The 17,006-nt window shown below is 38.9% G+C and overlaps 1 protein-coding gene across 1 annotated transcript; it reads left to right on the top strand.

The window, feature by feature from the left end:
- Positions 1-1,818: 1,818 nt before the first annotated feature.
- Positions 1,819-8,926, top strand: si:ch211-157b11.8 (fibroleukin). Its single transcript, XM_037534798.1, has 6 exons — positions 1,819-2,055; positions 3,260-3,446; positions 4,909-5,007; positions 5,241-5,353; positions 6,345-6,607; positions 8,596-8,926. Exons 1-6 carry the CDS (start codon positions 1,819-1,821, stop codon positions 8,924-8,926), a joined length of 1,230 nt encoding a protein of 409 aa, XP_037390695.1.
- Positions 8,927-17,006: the final 8,080 nt, after the last annotated feature.

Below are 17,006 nucleotides of genomic sequence, written 5' to 3'. Positions count from 1 at the left end.
GTGTTTGTGTGCGTGCATGTATTTTGCCAACTTTTAAAACATTTCATCTTATCTCACTACAATCAAACCCTGTGATCAAGCCCTTCTCTTTTTACATAGTTTTGTCATATTACACAACTTTTAATGCTTTGTTTATGTTAAAGGCTTTCTTTTTGTTAAGAGATGTTGACTGTATTCTTTGGAGCTGAATGACTATATTTATTATTTGTAAAACAACTGTTACAACTGGGCCCAATCACATTCTTCAGCATTTAGTAACCACTGACAATGTAGTCAAACCAAAGAGTATTACACTTAGAGCTAGTCAGTCTGTCCTATCTAAACTTTTTGTACCCTCAACACACACACACACACACACACACACACACACACACACACACACACACACACACACACACACACACACACACACAAACACACACACACACACACACACACACAAACACACACACACACACACAAACACACACACACACACACACACACACAATAAACACACCTCTTCAAAGCACAAAAGGACAGGTCTAGCACCTTCCTCCTCTAGACAGAGAAAGGTCAGAGGTCAAAGTGTAGTGGAGGTCACTCCATTCAGAAGGTGTGTGCCTGTGTGTGTTTTTTTCAGAACAAAATTGTCCTGACTTTCTAATAACACCAAACAGGGGTAGCTTACAATGTACGGCCCAGCAAAAAGGTCTTGACTTTGCAAAGTGCTTATTTTTCAATGTTTAAAAACTGAAAGAGTAAAGATTTCTTCTTGGTTATGATTTGGTTTAGGCTTAGAAAATTCTTACTTTATGTTGGTATTTACAGATAATACATATCGAGCATCGTACTATTACATAGAGGTACTTATACAGATAATATATATGGGACAAAGGTATTACACAGAGGTATAAATATATAATAATAATAATAATAATATGGAGAGCATATATGGGAAATATGGGGCACATATATAATACAGGTTTGACAGCATTATTATTAAAATCATTCATCATTATTATTAGTCATCATTATTATTGAAACATATCAGACATGATTATTACTACATATAGATGCTTACACGTATATAGTACATATGGAACAGATGTACAACCTCATGTCCTGACTTTGTACAAAAACAAACCTGTTTGTGTGTGAATGTGTTAAACCCAGTGTAAAAAGTAAGAGGAATTCTGTTCTTTCAGTCTTTATGACTTTTAACAACCTCAACAAACAGTATACACTTCACAAGAAGACACACCGTGGGAGTGTGTGTGTGTGTGCACGTGTGTGTGTGTGTGTGTGCACATTTAATTTGTGAATGAAAGAGTGTGTGTATCTTAGGAGCAGGACAGAAATTCATTTATGTGATCAGTCAGGCAGTATGTTTGTGTGTGTGTGTGTGTGTGTGTGTGCGGAGGGTACTCTTGCATGTCACAGAGCAAAGAAACACAGTTATCTAGGAATCTGAGCCAAAGGAGCTTCACTAACAGGAGAGGGAGAGAGAGAGAGGGAGAGGGAGGGAGGAATACAGGGAAGGAAGGGGAGATCAAATAAAAGAGAAAGAGAGCAGAACAGAGAGTGAGATGCAGACAGAAACAGACAATGTGAAAGGCAGTGCAGAGTGAGAGTGAGTCTTTCTGATAAAGGTACACTTAAAGAGACACAGGGGAAGATACATCATCTAATGAGGACAAAACAACTACAGATTTGAAAGAAAAAAAAACAGACTGACTGATTCAGACACTGGAACGCTAAGAAGGAGGAGAAGGAGGCAACACTAATTCAGTTCATTAATTCAGTCCATCGGGTCATTTGAACTCCTCTCTGTTTCCCATGAGTGGCTTGAGCGGTTTGCGTGGGTGTGTGTGCGTTCTGCGCTGGCTTTTGCTGGGTGTGTGTATGATGTCTGAGTGTGTGTGGTGTCAGAGGGACAGTTTGGTGGCTGGACCCCCCAGCAGAAGGTGTGAGGGGGCCTGCAGTGAAACCTCATCACCCCCAAAAGCACACCTCACGAACACCCAGGTCACTCTGTCCAGGAAAACACAGGAGAACCGCCAAAGAAACCCACAGGTGAGTCTACAAATTTTAAAGTGTTCCAAGTGTGATTCTGCAGGAATGAGCATGAAAGTGATGAGAGTTAATGTATTTTTGTATAATCTTAAGTCTACGTTGAAAAGGCTTTTCAACGATGAATCACAACTGGCATTATAGTTTAGTCCTAGGCTTAAAGCAAATCCACAGATTGTTCTCCTTAATTCAGTTTGTTGAGATGAAACAAAGTAATTCAGAGTTAATTGTGAAAAGGTGCAGAGATACAGTGGTGGTGATAGAATTCAGATAGAATGCAGTGCAAAAATGGTAATTTTATTAACTATCCAAAATAACCAGTGAACCAATCATTTTCTTTGGTGACTATTTTGCCTTACAATGCATTGCATGTGTGAAAAACATCATTTTACATCTTAAAACATTGTCTCAGGTAGAGTATTTATATCCATTTTCATGCAATAAGTTGTGTGAGTAAGATTTTATAGGTATTAAAAATTTCAGATGCTTGGTTCCTATCATCACCACTTTGAACAATTCTAACTCTCTATTTCTCTAAAACTGAGCATTTCACATCAAACTATTCTGAAGGACTTTGTTTACATCTTAGCATAACTGTTGGAAAAACAGTGGATAAGTTTTTTAAAAAGCCATTTGCCATTAAGTAATGTTGTTCTTTGGAGATGCAAAGTTTTGCCACAACATTGACCATATGAAAGTTTTATTTCAGGAGTTTATTAATTCAAGCGTATTGTGGAATGTCTGACTGCCTGGTTGCCATAGCACTGAAAGACTGTTATTGTCTGATAACACCAATGTGCTAATAAGTGTGAAATATCAAATGATTCTGAATAATATCTTGTGTGCTTCAGAACATGGAACATCAAAACTAATGAAATACATTTTGGCAATGTACTGATTCAAATTGTAGACATGTAGTAGATGATTTAAGCCTTGCTGTATACAACTTGACTGTGATTTATGTATGTAATTGTAGAAAACAGAGCACACTTAACAATTATATGCTGGGTATACTATTTGTACAAATTATATAAATTACAAATGTGTTTATTAAATGATTGCCTTCAGTCCTCCTGACTAAACTGAAAGGAATCAAAGTATCTCTTTAAACACTCCATGTGTCACTATTTACACTTGTATATTGTGTTTGCAGAATGTGTCACCCACAACTGAACAAGGTCTCTTGCTCTGTATGTTTGTCCTCTAGGCATCTGCCATCTCAGAGCGTCTGGTGCAGCTGCAGCGTTGTATGAAACAGTATGAGCCAGCCACAGGCAATCAAGGTGATGGATCTGACTCACTGGCAGCCATTTTGGCTCTAATGACTGCAGTGCTAACCGAGTGTGACCTGCACTGCCACAGTCAGAGGCTAAGAGACATGGCCAGCAGACTAGGTCAGTGTAAAACAATCTCCACTTGGTCCACATAGTTACTCTGTGTGCTTTCCTTCAACTTTTCTTTCTGAGTTAAAAAAGTTCCCCTTATCCGAAATGTAGTCCATCAGTGAAAACATGTTTGATGTCTGAAGTTCGCTTCTCTAGTTTTGCACTGGAGGTACATGACTAATGTAACTAAGTAATGGAAGCTTACCCAGTTAGCATCATGCAAACTGCCTGTCTAAATCATCACTCCCGCCTCAAACTATGCCAAGTTGTTAAATAATCTCAAACAGAGGTTTATGTGGCTTCTGACACTGCATGGTTCTGTTTTCTGTAAAAAAAGAACAAAAGCACATCACTAAGGCCTATCAAATACAAGTCATCAATATTTTAGGAGATATTTCTGAGGAGTACAGATATAAGAAAATCCACTTGCATAAGGAAGTAAAAAGTAAAAAAAAATGTAAATATAGGAGCTTGCAAAACTGGAATTCAAAAGATATTGAGAAAAGGAGAATCCTAACAACCATGTGAGACCTGGGTGACCACCAAAACATTCACCATCAGACAAACAGTACCTAAAGCTTTCATCTTTGAGAGAGAAAATCAAGCTCAATTCTTGCTTCAGGTCTGAAAAAAATCCACCCAACAGTCCAGACCTCAATGTGATTGAATGTATCTAGGATCACCTGGATTGTGAGAAACAGAAAATACTTTTAAGACTGAACTTTGGAACTGTGAAAAAATATCACTGTAGATTTCTCCTGAAAAGAATAAAAACTGTAACAAAGTTACACCCAAACTTTGTAACACCCAAAGTGTGAATTTTGTATGTTCTTTTGGTCATTCAAAAAATAGTCATGTAGTCTCAGTACCAACATAAAGAAGTGTATGTAATGTTATTTTACAGCTCAATCTGGTTTGTGAGGCATGTGATGATTTAGACAGGTTGTTTGCATGATGTTAACCTGGTGGCTACAGGCCCTATTAACATCAATGCAAATCTAAAGAAGCAAACTTCAAACACCAAACATGTCTTGGCTGATTGATTATTTTAGGCATAAGAGAAAAACTTTCAATTGGGAAAGACCAGTGATGTTTGTACCACTACTAATTGCTCAGCATGAAAAGGGGTCTGTGGAATTTTTTTACTGCCTTGAGTACCTTTTCCTCATACCACCATCAATTAATTAAAACCTACCCCTGCAACACACACACACACACACACACACACACACACACACACACACACACACACACACACACACACACACACACAGTAAACAGAGGCTGATGGCTGTAGTACTCTCAGGAATGTGGGTCTGCAGCAAGAACTGACCCTTAACCAGCCTCCATTTAACCAATGAACAACCTTTGTGCAATCTTTATATAACCTTGTCACAGCCTCACAAACCAGCCTTTAAATCAAACAGCTTCAGACCACCTGCACAACCCCCTCCCTCTGTCTGTCTCTCAGAGGGTGCAGCTGTGGGGAGAAATGGAGAAAAAGATCTGCTGCTGCTGCTAAAGAGCATCACAATGTCTGCCTCCACAGTGACACCACAGACTCCTACAAGTACACACTCATTAAGTTATTTTCATCTTAACATTTTGTCTTAATTTTCTTATGCTTCTTTTGGAAAACAACTTTCTGTTGTAAGCATATCCTAGTAATAAAAACACAATAAAAACAACAACAACAACAATAATAATAATAATAATGAAAAGAAAACCAATCTTGTAATTAATTGAAGCACAATGTTTGTCACTCTGTGCTATCTGTATTTCACTTATGTGTGTTTCTTGTAGTGGCTCCCTCTGCAGGCCTTTATCCTCACGACTGCTACGAGATCTTTCATTTAGGAGTTAAAGAGAATGGAATTTACACCATACAGCCAGACCCTCAACGACCAGCACTAGAGGTACAACCACATGCACATAAACCAATCAGTGCAATGTTTCCAAAATCCCATAAAACTATGTTTAAAGTCTTGAAACATCCACTGTAACGGTGCCATGTCCACATTGGACCTGTGCAAAAGTCAGAGACCCCCCTTGCATTTCTTGAATTTCCAGCATAAACAGTCATGAAAAACAATCATTCAGCAACAGAAAAAACATACCTTTAGTGTCCGCCCTTTGCTCTTATTAACCATTCCATTCCTTTCAGGAGACTTGCTTTCAGTTTTCTAAAAAATCTGCAGGGATATTTTTCCACACACAAATGATTGCATTTCCCAATTACAAATTTAGAATCCCATCACAAACTTAATGCTGCATCTCAGATGTCTAGTTTTAATGCTGTAGGGCAATGTTTCTTCTTTTTTTGTCTATTTCTTTTTCTCAAGAAGGGCTTCTTGATAGCTGTGCATCCTTTCAGACCCATAGCACTGAGTTGTCTCCTTTTTTTGAAACTCCACTGTGTGAAATCCCTGTTTTTTTCACTTATTTTCCTTTGATATACCCTTTCCTTATGCTAGTGGATTTCCTTGAATCTCCTCAAAATATCTCCTTTAGCCAATGTACACGAGGAAGAAGTCTGCAAGCAACCTAAGGTGTGTTTGGGTTGTGTGAATGTTAATAAATCTCCTTGAAGGAGAACATAATGTCAGTGACTCTTTCAGGAAAGTTGTGTAAGGAAGACACAGCAGTAACCGGTTGGTTTTAAGATTGTAAGGATGGAGAAGTTAAAGTGACAGCAGGTGCACAAAGTGAAAGCTAGACTAATTAAACACAGACAGATTGATATTATACTTCCTGTTTTTTATGACACTGAAACATGACTGTCTCTGACTTTTTCACAGCAGTGCATAGAACAAATATTAATGAAGGCAACCTACATGAGTGAGAAAGAAACAGATCCACACACACAAGTACACACATTATGTATCTCATTCGTCTTTCTCACTGCAGGCTGTGTGTGATATGGAGACTGCGGGCGGGGGGTGGACAGTTTTTCAGCACAGATTTGACGGACAAGTTGACTTTAACCGGACATGGAGAGAGTATCGAGATGGCTTTGGCTCCGCACAGAAGGAGCACTGGTTGGGGAATGCAGTCCTTCACGCTCTCACAGCCGAAGGACAGCACACACTCCGCATCACACTCCAAGACTGGCACCAACAGACACGACATGCCACCTACAACAAATTTAAAGTGGCAGGAGAGAATCAGAGGTATAGAAAATATATTAATGCACATACTAACAGTACTGCATGAAAAATATTTTAAAACAATAAAATGCAAAATACATTAAAAGATAAAAGAACATGAATCAATCCATAAATATAATATTAGTTTAAAAAGAATAACTCGTGCATAAAATTACGCAATAAGACACAGTCACATATTGCGAAAAAAAGGATATATCTTAACCTGAGATTTCAACTCAGCAAAGGTTGATGTGGATCTCACATTAATAGGTAAATTATTCCACAATCTTGGGGCAGCTGCTGAAAATGCATACTCTCCCAAGAAGGTTTGATGGTGAGCAGTAATGTATTGGTGGATCGGAGGGACATGCCAGAGGAGTAAGGACTAGTCACATCACAAATATATTGTGGGGCCAGACCATGTATTGCCTTGAAAAAAAAGAGTAAACATTTAAAACTGATTCTATACTTGATGGGAAGCCAATGTAGAGAAGCCACGACAGGTAAGATGCTGTCTCTTTTAAAAGTGGCAATAAGGAGATTAGCAGCAGTATTTTTGGACAAGAGGGGACTGACTGACTCCCATATATAGAGAATTGCAATAATCAAGGTTTGTTGTAATAAAAGCATGTAAAACTCCATCTAGATCTGCGATCTGAGCTGAGAAGGCATTTAATTTAGAAATACACCCCAGCTGATTAAAATATTCTTTACGACTGAATTTATTGGTCAAATGTAAGAGATTAGTCAAAAATGACCCAATATTTTTAGCACAGCTTGTTAAGTTAGGAAAAGAAAGAATAGTGAAAAATCAAACAGACACAGTTTCTCCTTACCTCAAGTATAATCAATCAGTCAAAAAATATTATGTGTCTGACGTTTTTGTGCTGGAGGCTAATGTAGCTAACAATGGAAGTTAATGCAATGAGGAATGTTTGTGGTGGGCTAAGGACAGAAAGACTAAACAATACACAAATAAATAATAGTCATGTAGGTTTTAAACCTATAGAATTTGTTATTAAAATGCCAAGAATTTAATAAACTATATGCAGTATGAAATATATATTCCCCTGTCCCTTCAAGCTGGGATAGGTATATTTCATTGTAATCATTGTTACGTGCATTGTTCTTTTCCCTACTTTATTGGTTTCTTCCAAAAGTTGCTGAATGAAATTGGTTTGTAGTAGCAGGTACAGACACACACAGCACTCAAATGTGTATCAGTACCAGGTGGTTGAACAGCAAACGTTGTGTTACTGAAGAGGTCAGTAGAGCATCAGTCTCTTTTTCAAATTGTGAAAATGAAATGCAATTAGTTATACACACTTAAAAGCATTTGAGGAATACAGGCATAGTTTGCCTCACAAAATAGTTTGCTTTGGCTAGCAGCAGCTAAAGTAAGTAGCCGTCCCTCAGTCCAATTGTTTATAGCTTGCTAGCTAGTCGTGACTTGCGATAGAGTAGCATGCTATGTAATACTGGTGAAGGAGAGCTGTGTGAATTGGCAGTGAGTTTTTATGAGCACTATCACTTTCTTCAGATTAATGGAGAATGCATTGTATACCTACAAGCTTGACATCTTAACAACAGCAGAACTCTTTTTGGTTCCATATACTGTAGAACCATTTTCTAAAAGATTCAATATAGAACTACAGTCTATTCTCCATCGTCCGCTTCATGAGGCAAAGAACCCTTTAATCATGCAACCATTGAGAGTAATATACCATTAAGAGTGTAATATAAAGTGGGAGAATACTATAAGTACAGAGATACAAAATTTAACAAAGTTTTGAAATAATTCCCCTAAAGTGTATTGCGTAATCATTTTTTTCTGAGAAAAGATACCCATGCCCCCCACTCTAATTGAACCCCCCCCCCCACCCCCCCCACCCCCCCCGCCGAGAACTTTAGCTTGCGCCTTGATGAGGGGGTGGGGTAGCTTTGTTGTGGGACACACTTTGGGCACACATAACAACTGTCTTTTTCTGCTCTGTTTACTTTCTACCTGGCAGGTTCCGTCTGACTGCACAAGAATATCGTGGAGATGCTGGAAACGCCCTGAGTTACAGTAAACGCTACAACCACGATGGCAGAGCTTTCAGCACACATGACCGGGATCATGATCGCTATGCAGCTGGAAACTGTGCTCATTACTATGGCGCAGGCTGGTGGTTCGATTCCTGCCTGGCTGCCAATCTGAATGGGCGTTATTACCGCGGGCGCTACAGTGGAATCACAGATGGCATCTACTGGGGCACCTGGTACATCCTCACTGACTCTCGCAGTGGAGAGAGATATTCATTCAAGAGTGTGGAGATGAAGACACGACCCAAACGGCCCTGAATGACTTTCTTCCCCACACAGATAAACACTTGCTATGTAATATTACTTTTAAACTCTTTATATTCCATTAAAATATATGTATGAAAAGTGTTTACATTTGTCACCAATGTTACAATGTTATATTTAAGTCACAATATACAAGTTACAGATTTATGCAATTAATAAAAGTTTATGAGCAGTGGATTAAGTGTAGTCTCTTAATAAGTGTGTGTCTCTGATGTTTATGCCTTTTTTGGATGAAGGTGATGGTTTATAACATAAATGCATCTAGAAAGCATAGTTACATGTTATGCATGTTCAAAAACATTTTTACATTGCTGTGGTAAAGGAAAGTTAGCCACTGTGGTAAAAGGAAGCAGAAATGTCTAAATATGCATACAAAGGAGCCCTGAGGCACTCCCAGCATGTCAACCGCTTGTCCAAAAGTTACATTCTCACATTTTCCCCCTTATTCCAAATGTAGCTGATCAGCCAAGACACAGTGGCCTCAAAAGTATGTGGGTATTTTAACCATTGGTAAACTTCTACAGAGTTCTTTAGGTCACTTAACATAGTTTTAGCACAACATCAAACTGATGGTAGACAATTTGTGTAAAGAACATCTGGAGAAGAATTTCAAGAAAACTACACTAAAGGTGCTCTAACACAGGCGGGCATGAAAAACTCTGTGGCTGCTTTTCTGGCAGTGATGTAGGTGAAATTTTGTTCATTGATGGAATCATGAATTCAGAAGTGTACAAAGATATTTGAGATACAAAACTCGCAGAGGCCTGGGGTGGTTTAATTTTTTGTGTAAATTGTTGTTGTGCTCAGGAAAAGAGAACAATAAAAGCAGTGAAACTACAGCAATGTGTTTCAGCTTGGCCATTTCATGGAAGAGTAAAACCAGGTCCCTCTACTGCATGTTTGCAAACTCTTTGTATAGAAAATAATTAACTATAAATGCTCCTTCATCCACAATTACACTTCTTGAAAACAAATGTGCCAAGAATGTATTACATGTATTACACAGGTATAGTGTATTTTAAAGACAAATTTTATGTTATGATACAGCACCAGCCCTGGTGTGCTTGAAGACACCACATCAACACTGGTAGCTATGAAGAGTCTACCACCTAGCTTTAAAAAAGTTCCAGGGGAAACACAACGGCATGCCCAATCATTACATACCTGCCTCAAAGAGTGTTGATTTGTAAAGTAATCTCAAATAGACTTTTTTTATATGGTATCTGACACTGTATGACAAACCTTTACCTATAAAAAAGGACAAAAGAACTTTGCACAGCTAAAGCAAGAGAATAAAAAGAATAAGCCACCAGTATCTCATGAAGACAGAACCCACATAATCAGTCTGAACCATCAGTCTTAATATGAATTTAAACTGCTTTGTTTCTCCATGTGCTAAACACTCTACTCCACTTTTCTTTCTCCTCACTATAAACCATAAATACAATACAGTTGCACAAATACGGCAAGTGATTAAATATGAAATATTGCCTCCAAAATTGAAGTTAGTGCAAACCACTGACCATCTGTGATCTGTATCCAGCTAACAGGCAGCCAAGTCAAAACTATGCTGGGAGATGATCAGTGGAGCCGATGCACATTACAGATGACACAGGCCTTGCCATAACTCTTTATCTCCACTTTGAAGTAAAGGTTGACAGTAAACTGTGGATGAGTACTGTGGTTTGTCTCTCATTCGAGAGAAGAACACCGGCGTCAACCGCAGTGACCACAGCACTTGTATTTTTCTGCACTTGCATCACATCTTAGAAATAGTTTGAGATGAAACTATCAAAGTAACACACATTCTGATACAAATTCATACATGTCACAAGTAGGGTCATCTTTTGATTCAGGATTTAGAATAGTTTACAAGCCTGGTCCTGGACTGCTTCCCACAATGCATGTCACGTTTTCCATGATCCCTTCTCTAAACATGCCTGCTCCAAATAATCGGTTAATTAATCAGTTGTTGAGCTTAAGTGGGTGAAAAAAATGTGCAGAGCTGGGGATATTCCAGAACCAAGGTTCGGAACCCATTATTTAGATGACATGTATGGAGGAGAATGTAAGAGTGTGTGTGCACATGTGTGTGTTTGTGCATGTGCACATGTGAGCAGAGGAGTGTGTGTAAGTAGCAGAGAGAAAGAGGTATAGAAAATAGAAAACAGTGTGTACACTGTGGAATAGACTGTTTTAGCTGGATTCACAATGAGCTGCCAGTCTGTTCAACAAGCTCAGAGTATCTATTAATACCACACACCTCTGATCTGCTGACTAGCAACCAGATATGATATTTCACATACACTTACCAACATACACATGCATATGCTCATACACGAAGGCACACACTCACACACACACACAGGGATGGACACTCGTCAATGTAAGGGTCAATGGTTTTACTTAAGTAATAATTACATAACCTTCCACTTGAGGTCAATCAGCCAAGACATGTTTAGCATCTGAAGTTTGCTTCTTTAGTTTTGTGCTGGAGCTAATAAGTAACGGAAGCTCATGTACACCAATTTTAAACTTTCAGTCAACATCATACACTTGCCTTACACTGCATTGATTTGTTAAGTAAGCTTACATAGACTTGTTTGGTTTACATAGACTTATTGTGGTTTCTGACACTGTATGAAGGTAGCAGCACCAGGGCTACTAGTTTTGAATGGGCTTGGCACATTTCACTCTTGCAGGTCGGATGCTATAGTGAAGCAGTAACCATAGTAACATACCAAACATGTTTTCACTGATCAACTACATTTGGGCTTAAGGGAAATGTGTGCATTATATTTTCTCACCAAAACCTAATTTTAAAAATTGGTGATTTTTTCCAGAAGAGGGAAAATTACAATTAGTTTTGGGATTTAGCTACCTGTAGTGTGACAGCTGCTTCTGAAGAAGTTATCATATAGCTAGCCACTTCAACTTAGTGTGACTTACTGAACTGCAGTTTCTGAAATAAATGCAACACAACACAATCTCAGTTGAGAAGAGATGAGAAGTGTTTAGGCAATGTAATTTAGGGGAAAATGACTCAACTTCTCCTGCGTCCCTTTTTCTACACTTTTCTTTACTACATTGACATCATCATTCTTTAGTACTGCTACTTCTTGTTTTCTACTCCAAAATCTTTCTGTTGCTTTTTGACTGTACTCCAGTCTCCAAAACCACCTTGACCATCAATCCACTGTTTTGCTTGCACTTTCAAACTATTCTCCTCACTATCTGGCTATGTTTTGCCATCCTCTGTCTAGCTAGTTTGACCTGCAGGCCACCAACAACCATGACTCCTTAGGTTATCACACTACCAATACAAACAGCTCAGAAACATTCCTACACATTGTACAACCTATCTAGAAGTCATTCAGTCCAAAAACATTCACTGCCAACTGTCCAGAGGCCTTACCATGAGAGAGCCTCAACATGAGAGAGTACTTCTTGGATTGACCACTAGATGAAGCTGAATCTCCAGTGCTTCTGAGATTCTGAGAAAATTCATTAAGTGATAGTTTGGCATGCTTCATGTTTTATTTCTTTAGAACATCTGAGTTTATATATTCAGCCACCTGTCTTTATATGTTTTTGCTCTTTCTAGTTGTCCTGGATGTTTGTTGAAGCCCTTGTCCTTAAGTTATAAGGGCTAGTAAGACATCTATTAATTGCATCATTATGTCATCTACTGCTGGTACATACTGTAAACTGCCCTAACTAGGAGAGTCTGGTGAAGGGATAAATGCGCAAACTGAGCCAAGACTAAGGATCAGATTTAAAGGGCCCGGATCATGGAAAAGCAATTTTTTTACTTTATTGAAATCACTGTTGAAATTTTAATTTCACACCATTTACTACCCAGTCCACCCAGTCAATATATATGGAAACTGCTGCAAAAAAATAAAAGTTGAAGAAAAATGCTTTTTATTTGGCAGAGCTTCACTGTTTCACTATGGGATTTTAAGTTTGCTGAAGATGTGGGCTGAGTTCATGACTGATCATTTGTGTTACCTTTTGACCTGCTGACTGAGATGATCAACAGGAGAAGCGCAAGTAAACAGTGCTGCGCTGTAAGACAACTTTCTCCACATCACTCCACTGTCCTCCTCAGTGTATAGCTGGGCACTTTGCAGCGGAAGCCTGCTCTAGTGTCACCACAGTATCCTGGCTGACTGCCTGGCTGCTGTGATAGAGAGATAGATGGAGTGATGGAGAGAGAGATAGAAGGAAAGGTGAAGGGAAACCGGCAGTCTGCAGGCACCCAGTCCGGAAACCCAGAGCGGGCTACAGTTACCCAGCACATCCCCTTAAAGATGACAGCACACACACCCACCCACACAGACAGGCACACACACACACACATAGAAGTTGCATAGAAGATAAGTGGTCAGGCAATTTATGAACACTCAATATATAAACTAGACTGCATTATGTCAAAATGTGAATTAGCCTTGTGAAGCTGTATTGCTGTCTATAAACACTGGTACTCAGCACCATTTTGTTGTACAGTGCAATTAAGTGGGGTATCTAGCTGGGCCTGTCAGAAGACACAGAATGGATTATGAAAGTGTCCCTGAGTCAGGAACCCAGGGTGGGCTTGGATACAGTGAGAAGGGTATGTCTTAATCATTATGACCAGGAGATGGCAGCTTTGGGTTAGAAATAGGAGAGCTCTTGCTTAGAAATGAGACCTTCTGGCCTGACTCAGTCACATCACTCATCCAATCACACTTTCTCATATGGCTCACAACTGAATTATACACTTTCTCAAAGGAAATAGAGTGTGTTTGCACATGTATGTATGTATGTGTGTGTATGTATGTGTGTATGTGTGTGTGTGTGTGTGTGTGCAAATGTGTGCATGTGCGTGTGTGTGTCTATGTACATTATGGTTAAACACTCAGATTAAATACAGAAATAATGCATCTGGATATGTAGCCTGTTGACTTAGTGAATGAGAATGATTATACCTATATATACAGATTATGCATGTTATTCATGCATGTAAATGTAACCTAATTGACTGTGGCAATTGTGAATATCCCAGCTGTGCGTTATTATAGTAAAGCATCTTTGCATGTGAGTGGTTTATGGATGTGTTTGTGTGTGTGTGTGTGAGTGTCCGTTGGGGGCACCTGTCCCTCAGTGTGGAAAGGAATGTGTGTGTAGAACACACACGTTGCGGTGCACCAGCGCTCCATTTCACACCGGAATTCAGCAAGCAGCAGTGTATCCTGATGTGGTGAAAACCAGGCCTGCAAGGCATGTGGGTAAGGAGGGGGGTACGGGTTATTCATGCCACATTGCTACATCCAAAACACACACACACCTACACACTACCCACACCCACAAACACACAAACACACATACAAGGTCACACATACATTAGACACACAAACACAATCAAATGTGCACTGATTTTTTCGGACCCACACAAATGCCCACGCACTCAGACATTTGGGTGAACACATACAGGCACACACACACACCATCATCTCTTTAAGACTATAATTACTGCTCAACTAATGGTCTTCATTAAGAATTATTCAGTAGAAGGACTGAAAAGTAAACATCTATAGTCATTTTTATTTAATGGCATCATCATTCTTGTTATATTTAAACTCAGGAGGTATTATAGTACTACTCTTATGTTTTTGTTAAGTTTTGGCTGGAAACGAAAAAGGGAAAAGTTTTGAAATGGCTAACAAAAAAATTTGATATATGTAGGCAAGCAAGCTCTCCTGTCGGTCGGGACTTCAGGAACTGAACTGAAGGCCTCATCAGATTAATCGCTAATATGACTATGAAGTGACTGTAGAATCAACCAATCACATTTTGATTTCTAATGGGTGGGATCAGGTTTGTGAGAAAAAACTTCTTGAAGTCCTAGATACATCACTTACTACTGGGAGTGACTGCTAGCCTAACCTTGACTTTTATGGCCTACCTTTAATAGTCATGGTTCGCCATTGAAAAAGGTCAAGGCACCCCTTTTAATGAGGAATCCAACTACTTTAAGGTGCACCCATTGTTGTCACAGGTGTTCAGTTATGCACAGAGAGTCTCATAGAAAAGCATTGATCAATAGAATGGGACACTGTGGAGCAGCCACACATGAGCCTAAGGTCGCTATGCCCAATACCATGCACTGGCTAGAGGGAGATAAACATCCCCTGCAGGCAGCTGTGGAGAAGTGGAACTGCATTCTCTGGAGCGATGAAGCTTCATCCAATACATTTTGGATGAGTTTGAGTGGCATTTGTCATCCAGACTTAATCACCCAACATCAGTACCTGACCTCACTAATGCTCCTGTGTGGGACTGCAGTCAAATGCTCAAAGCAATGTTACAACATCTAGTGTACTTTCTTCCCAGAAGAGTAGAGGCTATTACTACTACAATAAAGGGGGTCAAACTCCACATCAGAGGAAACATTTTACAAACAAGCGTGTACAAATTACCCCCGCGACCCAGAAGGAGAAGCAGCTTAGAAGTGTGTGTGTCTGTGTGTGTGTGTGTGTGTGTGTGTGTACAAACTCTTGGACATAAATTATATCTGGACTACAGAGCAGAAGGATCAGCATAAAGGCCTAAAATATTGAAACTTGATTCCTGCTGGCATGAGCTGTGCAAAGAAGTGACGATTTGGTGCAGCAGAATTGAGTAACCTGGCCAATACATTAGATCATAGGCCTAAGCTTACTGGTATTCAGGGTTAAGATGCATAGTGAAGTCACTGGCCTTGAAGGCTACGCACAAATGTTACTCAAAAGGTCTAGTAATTCAGTTTATTGATCAATGATATCTTTAAGAAAAAGTTGCTTTGAGTTAATGAAAGCTTCATTCTAAAACAAGCACTAAAAATAAGTATATTTAAATAATAATGTTTTGTGCAATAGTTTGAAAATTTTTCTCTGGTTATTTATCCTGGGATGAGGACAGCATGATTGGCAGGTTGTCACTGTAATATGCCATAAATACTGCCTTCCTGTTTCTCTCTATGCAGGAAATGAACTTTTGACTCTGAGGCAATAAGGAAAGCAGGAGGTTATACTGGTCAGCTCCAGGGATTGAGCCTAGACATAATGAATAAAGTACTCTAAATATGCATATGGTGTTATGACCTTATAAGAAACAGCTCCAGGTGTAACACTGCACTGTTTCAAGGTTCTTTAGCACAGAGGACCAAGTACCCCTTTCCACAAATAACTATCCAGAATGTTGCAGCAAGAATCTTTTAAGGAATCTTTTAAGGAATCCACAGTGAGCCTGAAGAGGTGCTGTAATATCTAGCCAAAGTAGAAGCATCTATAGGAGAACTGACTGAGATCACATAAAAAGACGTCTACCTTCCAGAACAGATATTGTGTGTCATCTGTTTACTGCTTTATGGGTTTTGGCTTAGGTAGATCCTCTGGAATGTGTAAATGGAAGGAATTAACAGATTTAATTATTTATTATTTATAATTTATAATTTAGAATTAACAGGATTATTCATAATCCTCAATGAAGTGCAAAATTGTTCTTATATATTATAATTTGAGACTTGACATCTATTATTCTTGTAACAAAACCCTTACAACGTGCAGTTTGGTACTAAATATGCTCTGGTTGTACAGACTAAATTCAACCCATTTTATTTTTAAGACATTTAACATCAGAGCAAACTTGGTGCCAACTAAAACAGCACATTGTGAATTGTGTGCACTGTGATCTCCCTGTATCTACGGGCTTGATTATGAATGTCTTAGTCATCAAGACACTTTAACTACAGCAGGATTTAATCTAAAAATCCGAAGCCTTCCTTACTTCAGCATCCTTTGGAGCGTCTACTGGTAGTGTTTTCAGCTCATTTTATTTAATCAGCCATCTGAAAAAATAAAAAGTATTAAGACAAATTCAAGCCATTAAAGCATGCTAGGGTTCTGAAGAACAATAGATGTGAATTTTTTACATAAGTGTTGAATTATTTCTGTTCAGCAACACTTAAATGAACACAATGGATGTTGTGTAGAATATTAGAACTCTCTCTGTCTCTCTCACTTGGCTCTGATTATCAGCTCTTCTGTATTTG

This window comes from Pygocentrus nattereri, chromosome 26 (assembly GCF_015220715.1).
Source record: "Pygocentrus nattereri isolate fPygNat1 chromosome 26, fPygNat1.pri, whole genome shotgun sequence".
In the NCBI taxonomy this organism is placed as follows: domain Eukaryota; kingdom Metazoa; phylum Chordata; class Actinopteri; order Characiformes; family Serrasalmidae; genus Pygocentrus; species Pygocentrus nattereri.
The sequence above is the reverse complement of the archived record's forward strand: the minus strand, read 5'-3'. Positions and strand labels throughout refer to the sequence as shown.

Bases quoted from the DNA above. Each gene is read 5' to 3' on its own strand.
- si:ch211-157b11.8 (XM_037534798.1), top strand. From the start codon at position 1,819: ATGAGTGGCTTGAGCGGTTTGCGTGGGTGTGTGTGCGTTCTGCGCTGG. The intron at 3,447-4,908 runs GTCAGTGTAAAA...TCTGTCTCTCAG, and splicing joins AGACATGGCCAGCAGACTAG to AGGGTGCAGCTGTGGGGAGA. The intron at 5,354-6,344 runs GTACAACCACAT...TTCTCACTGCAG, and splicing joins CTCAACGACCAGCACTAGAG to GCTGTGTGTGATATGGAGAC.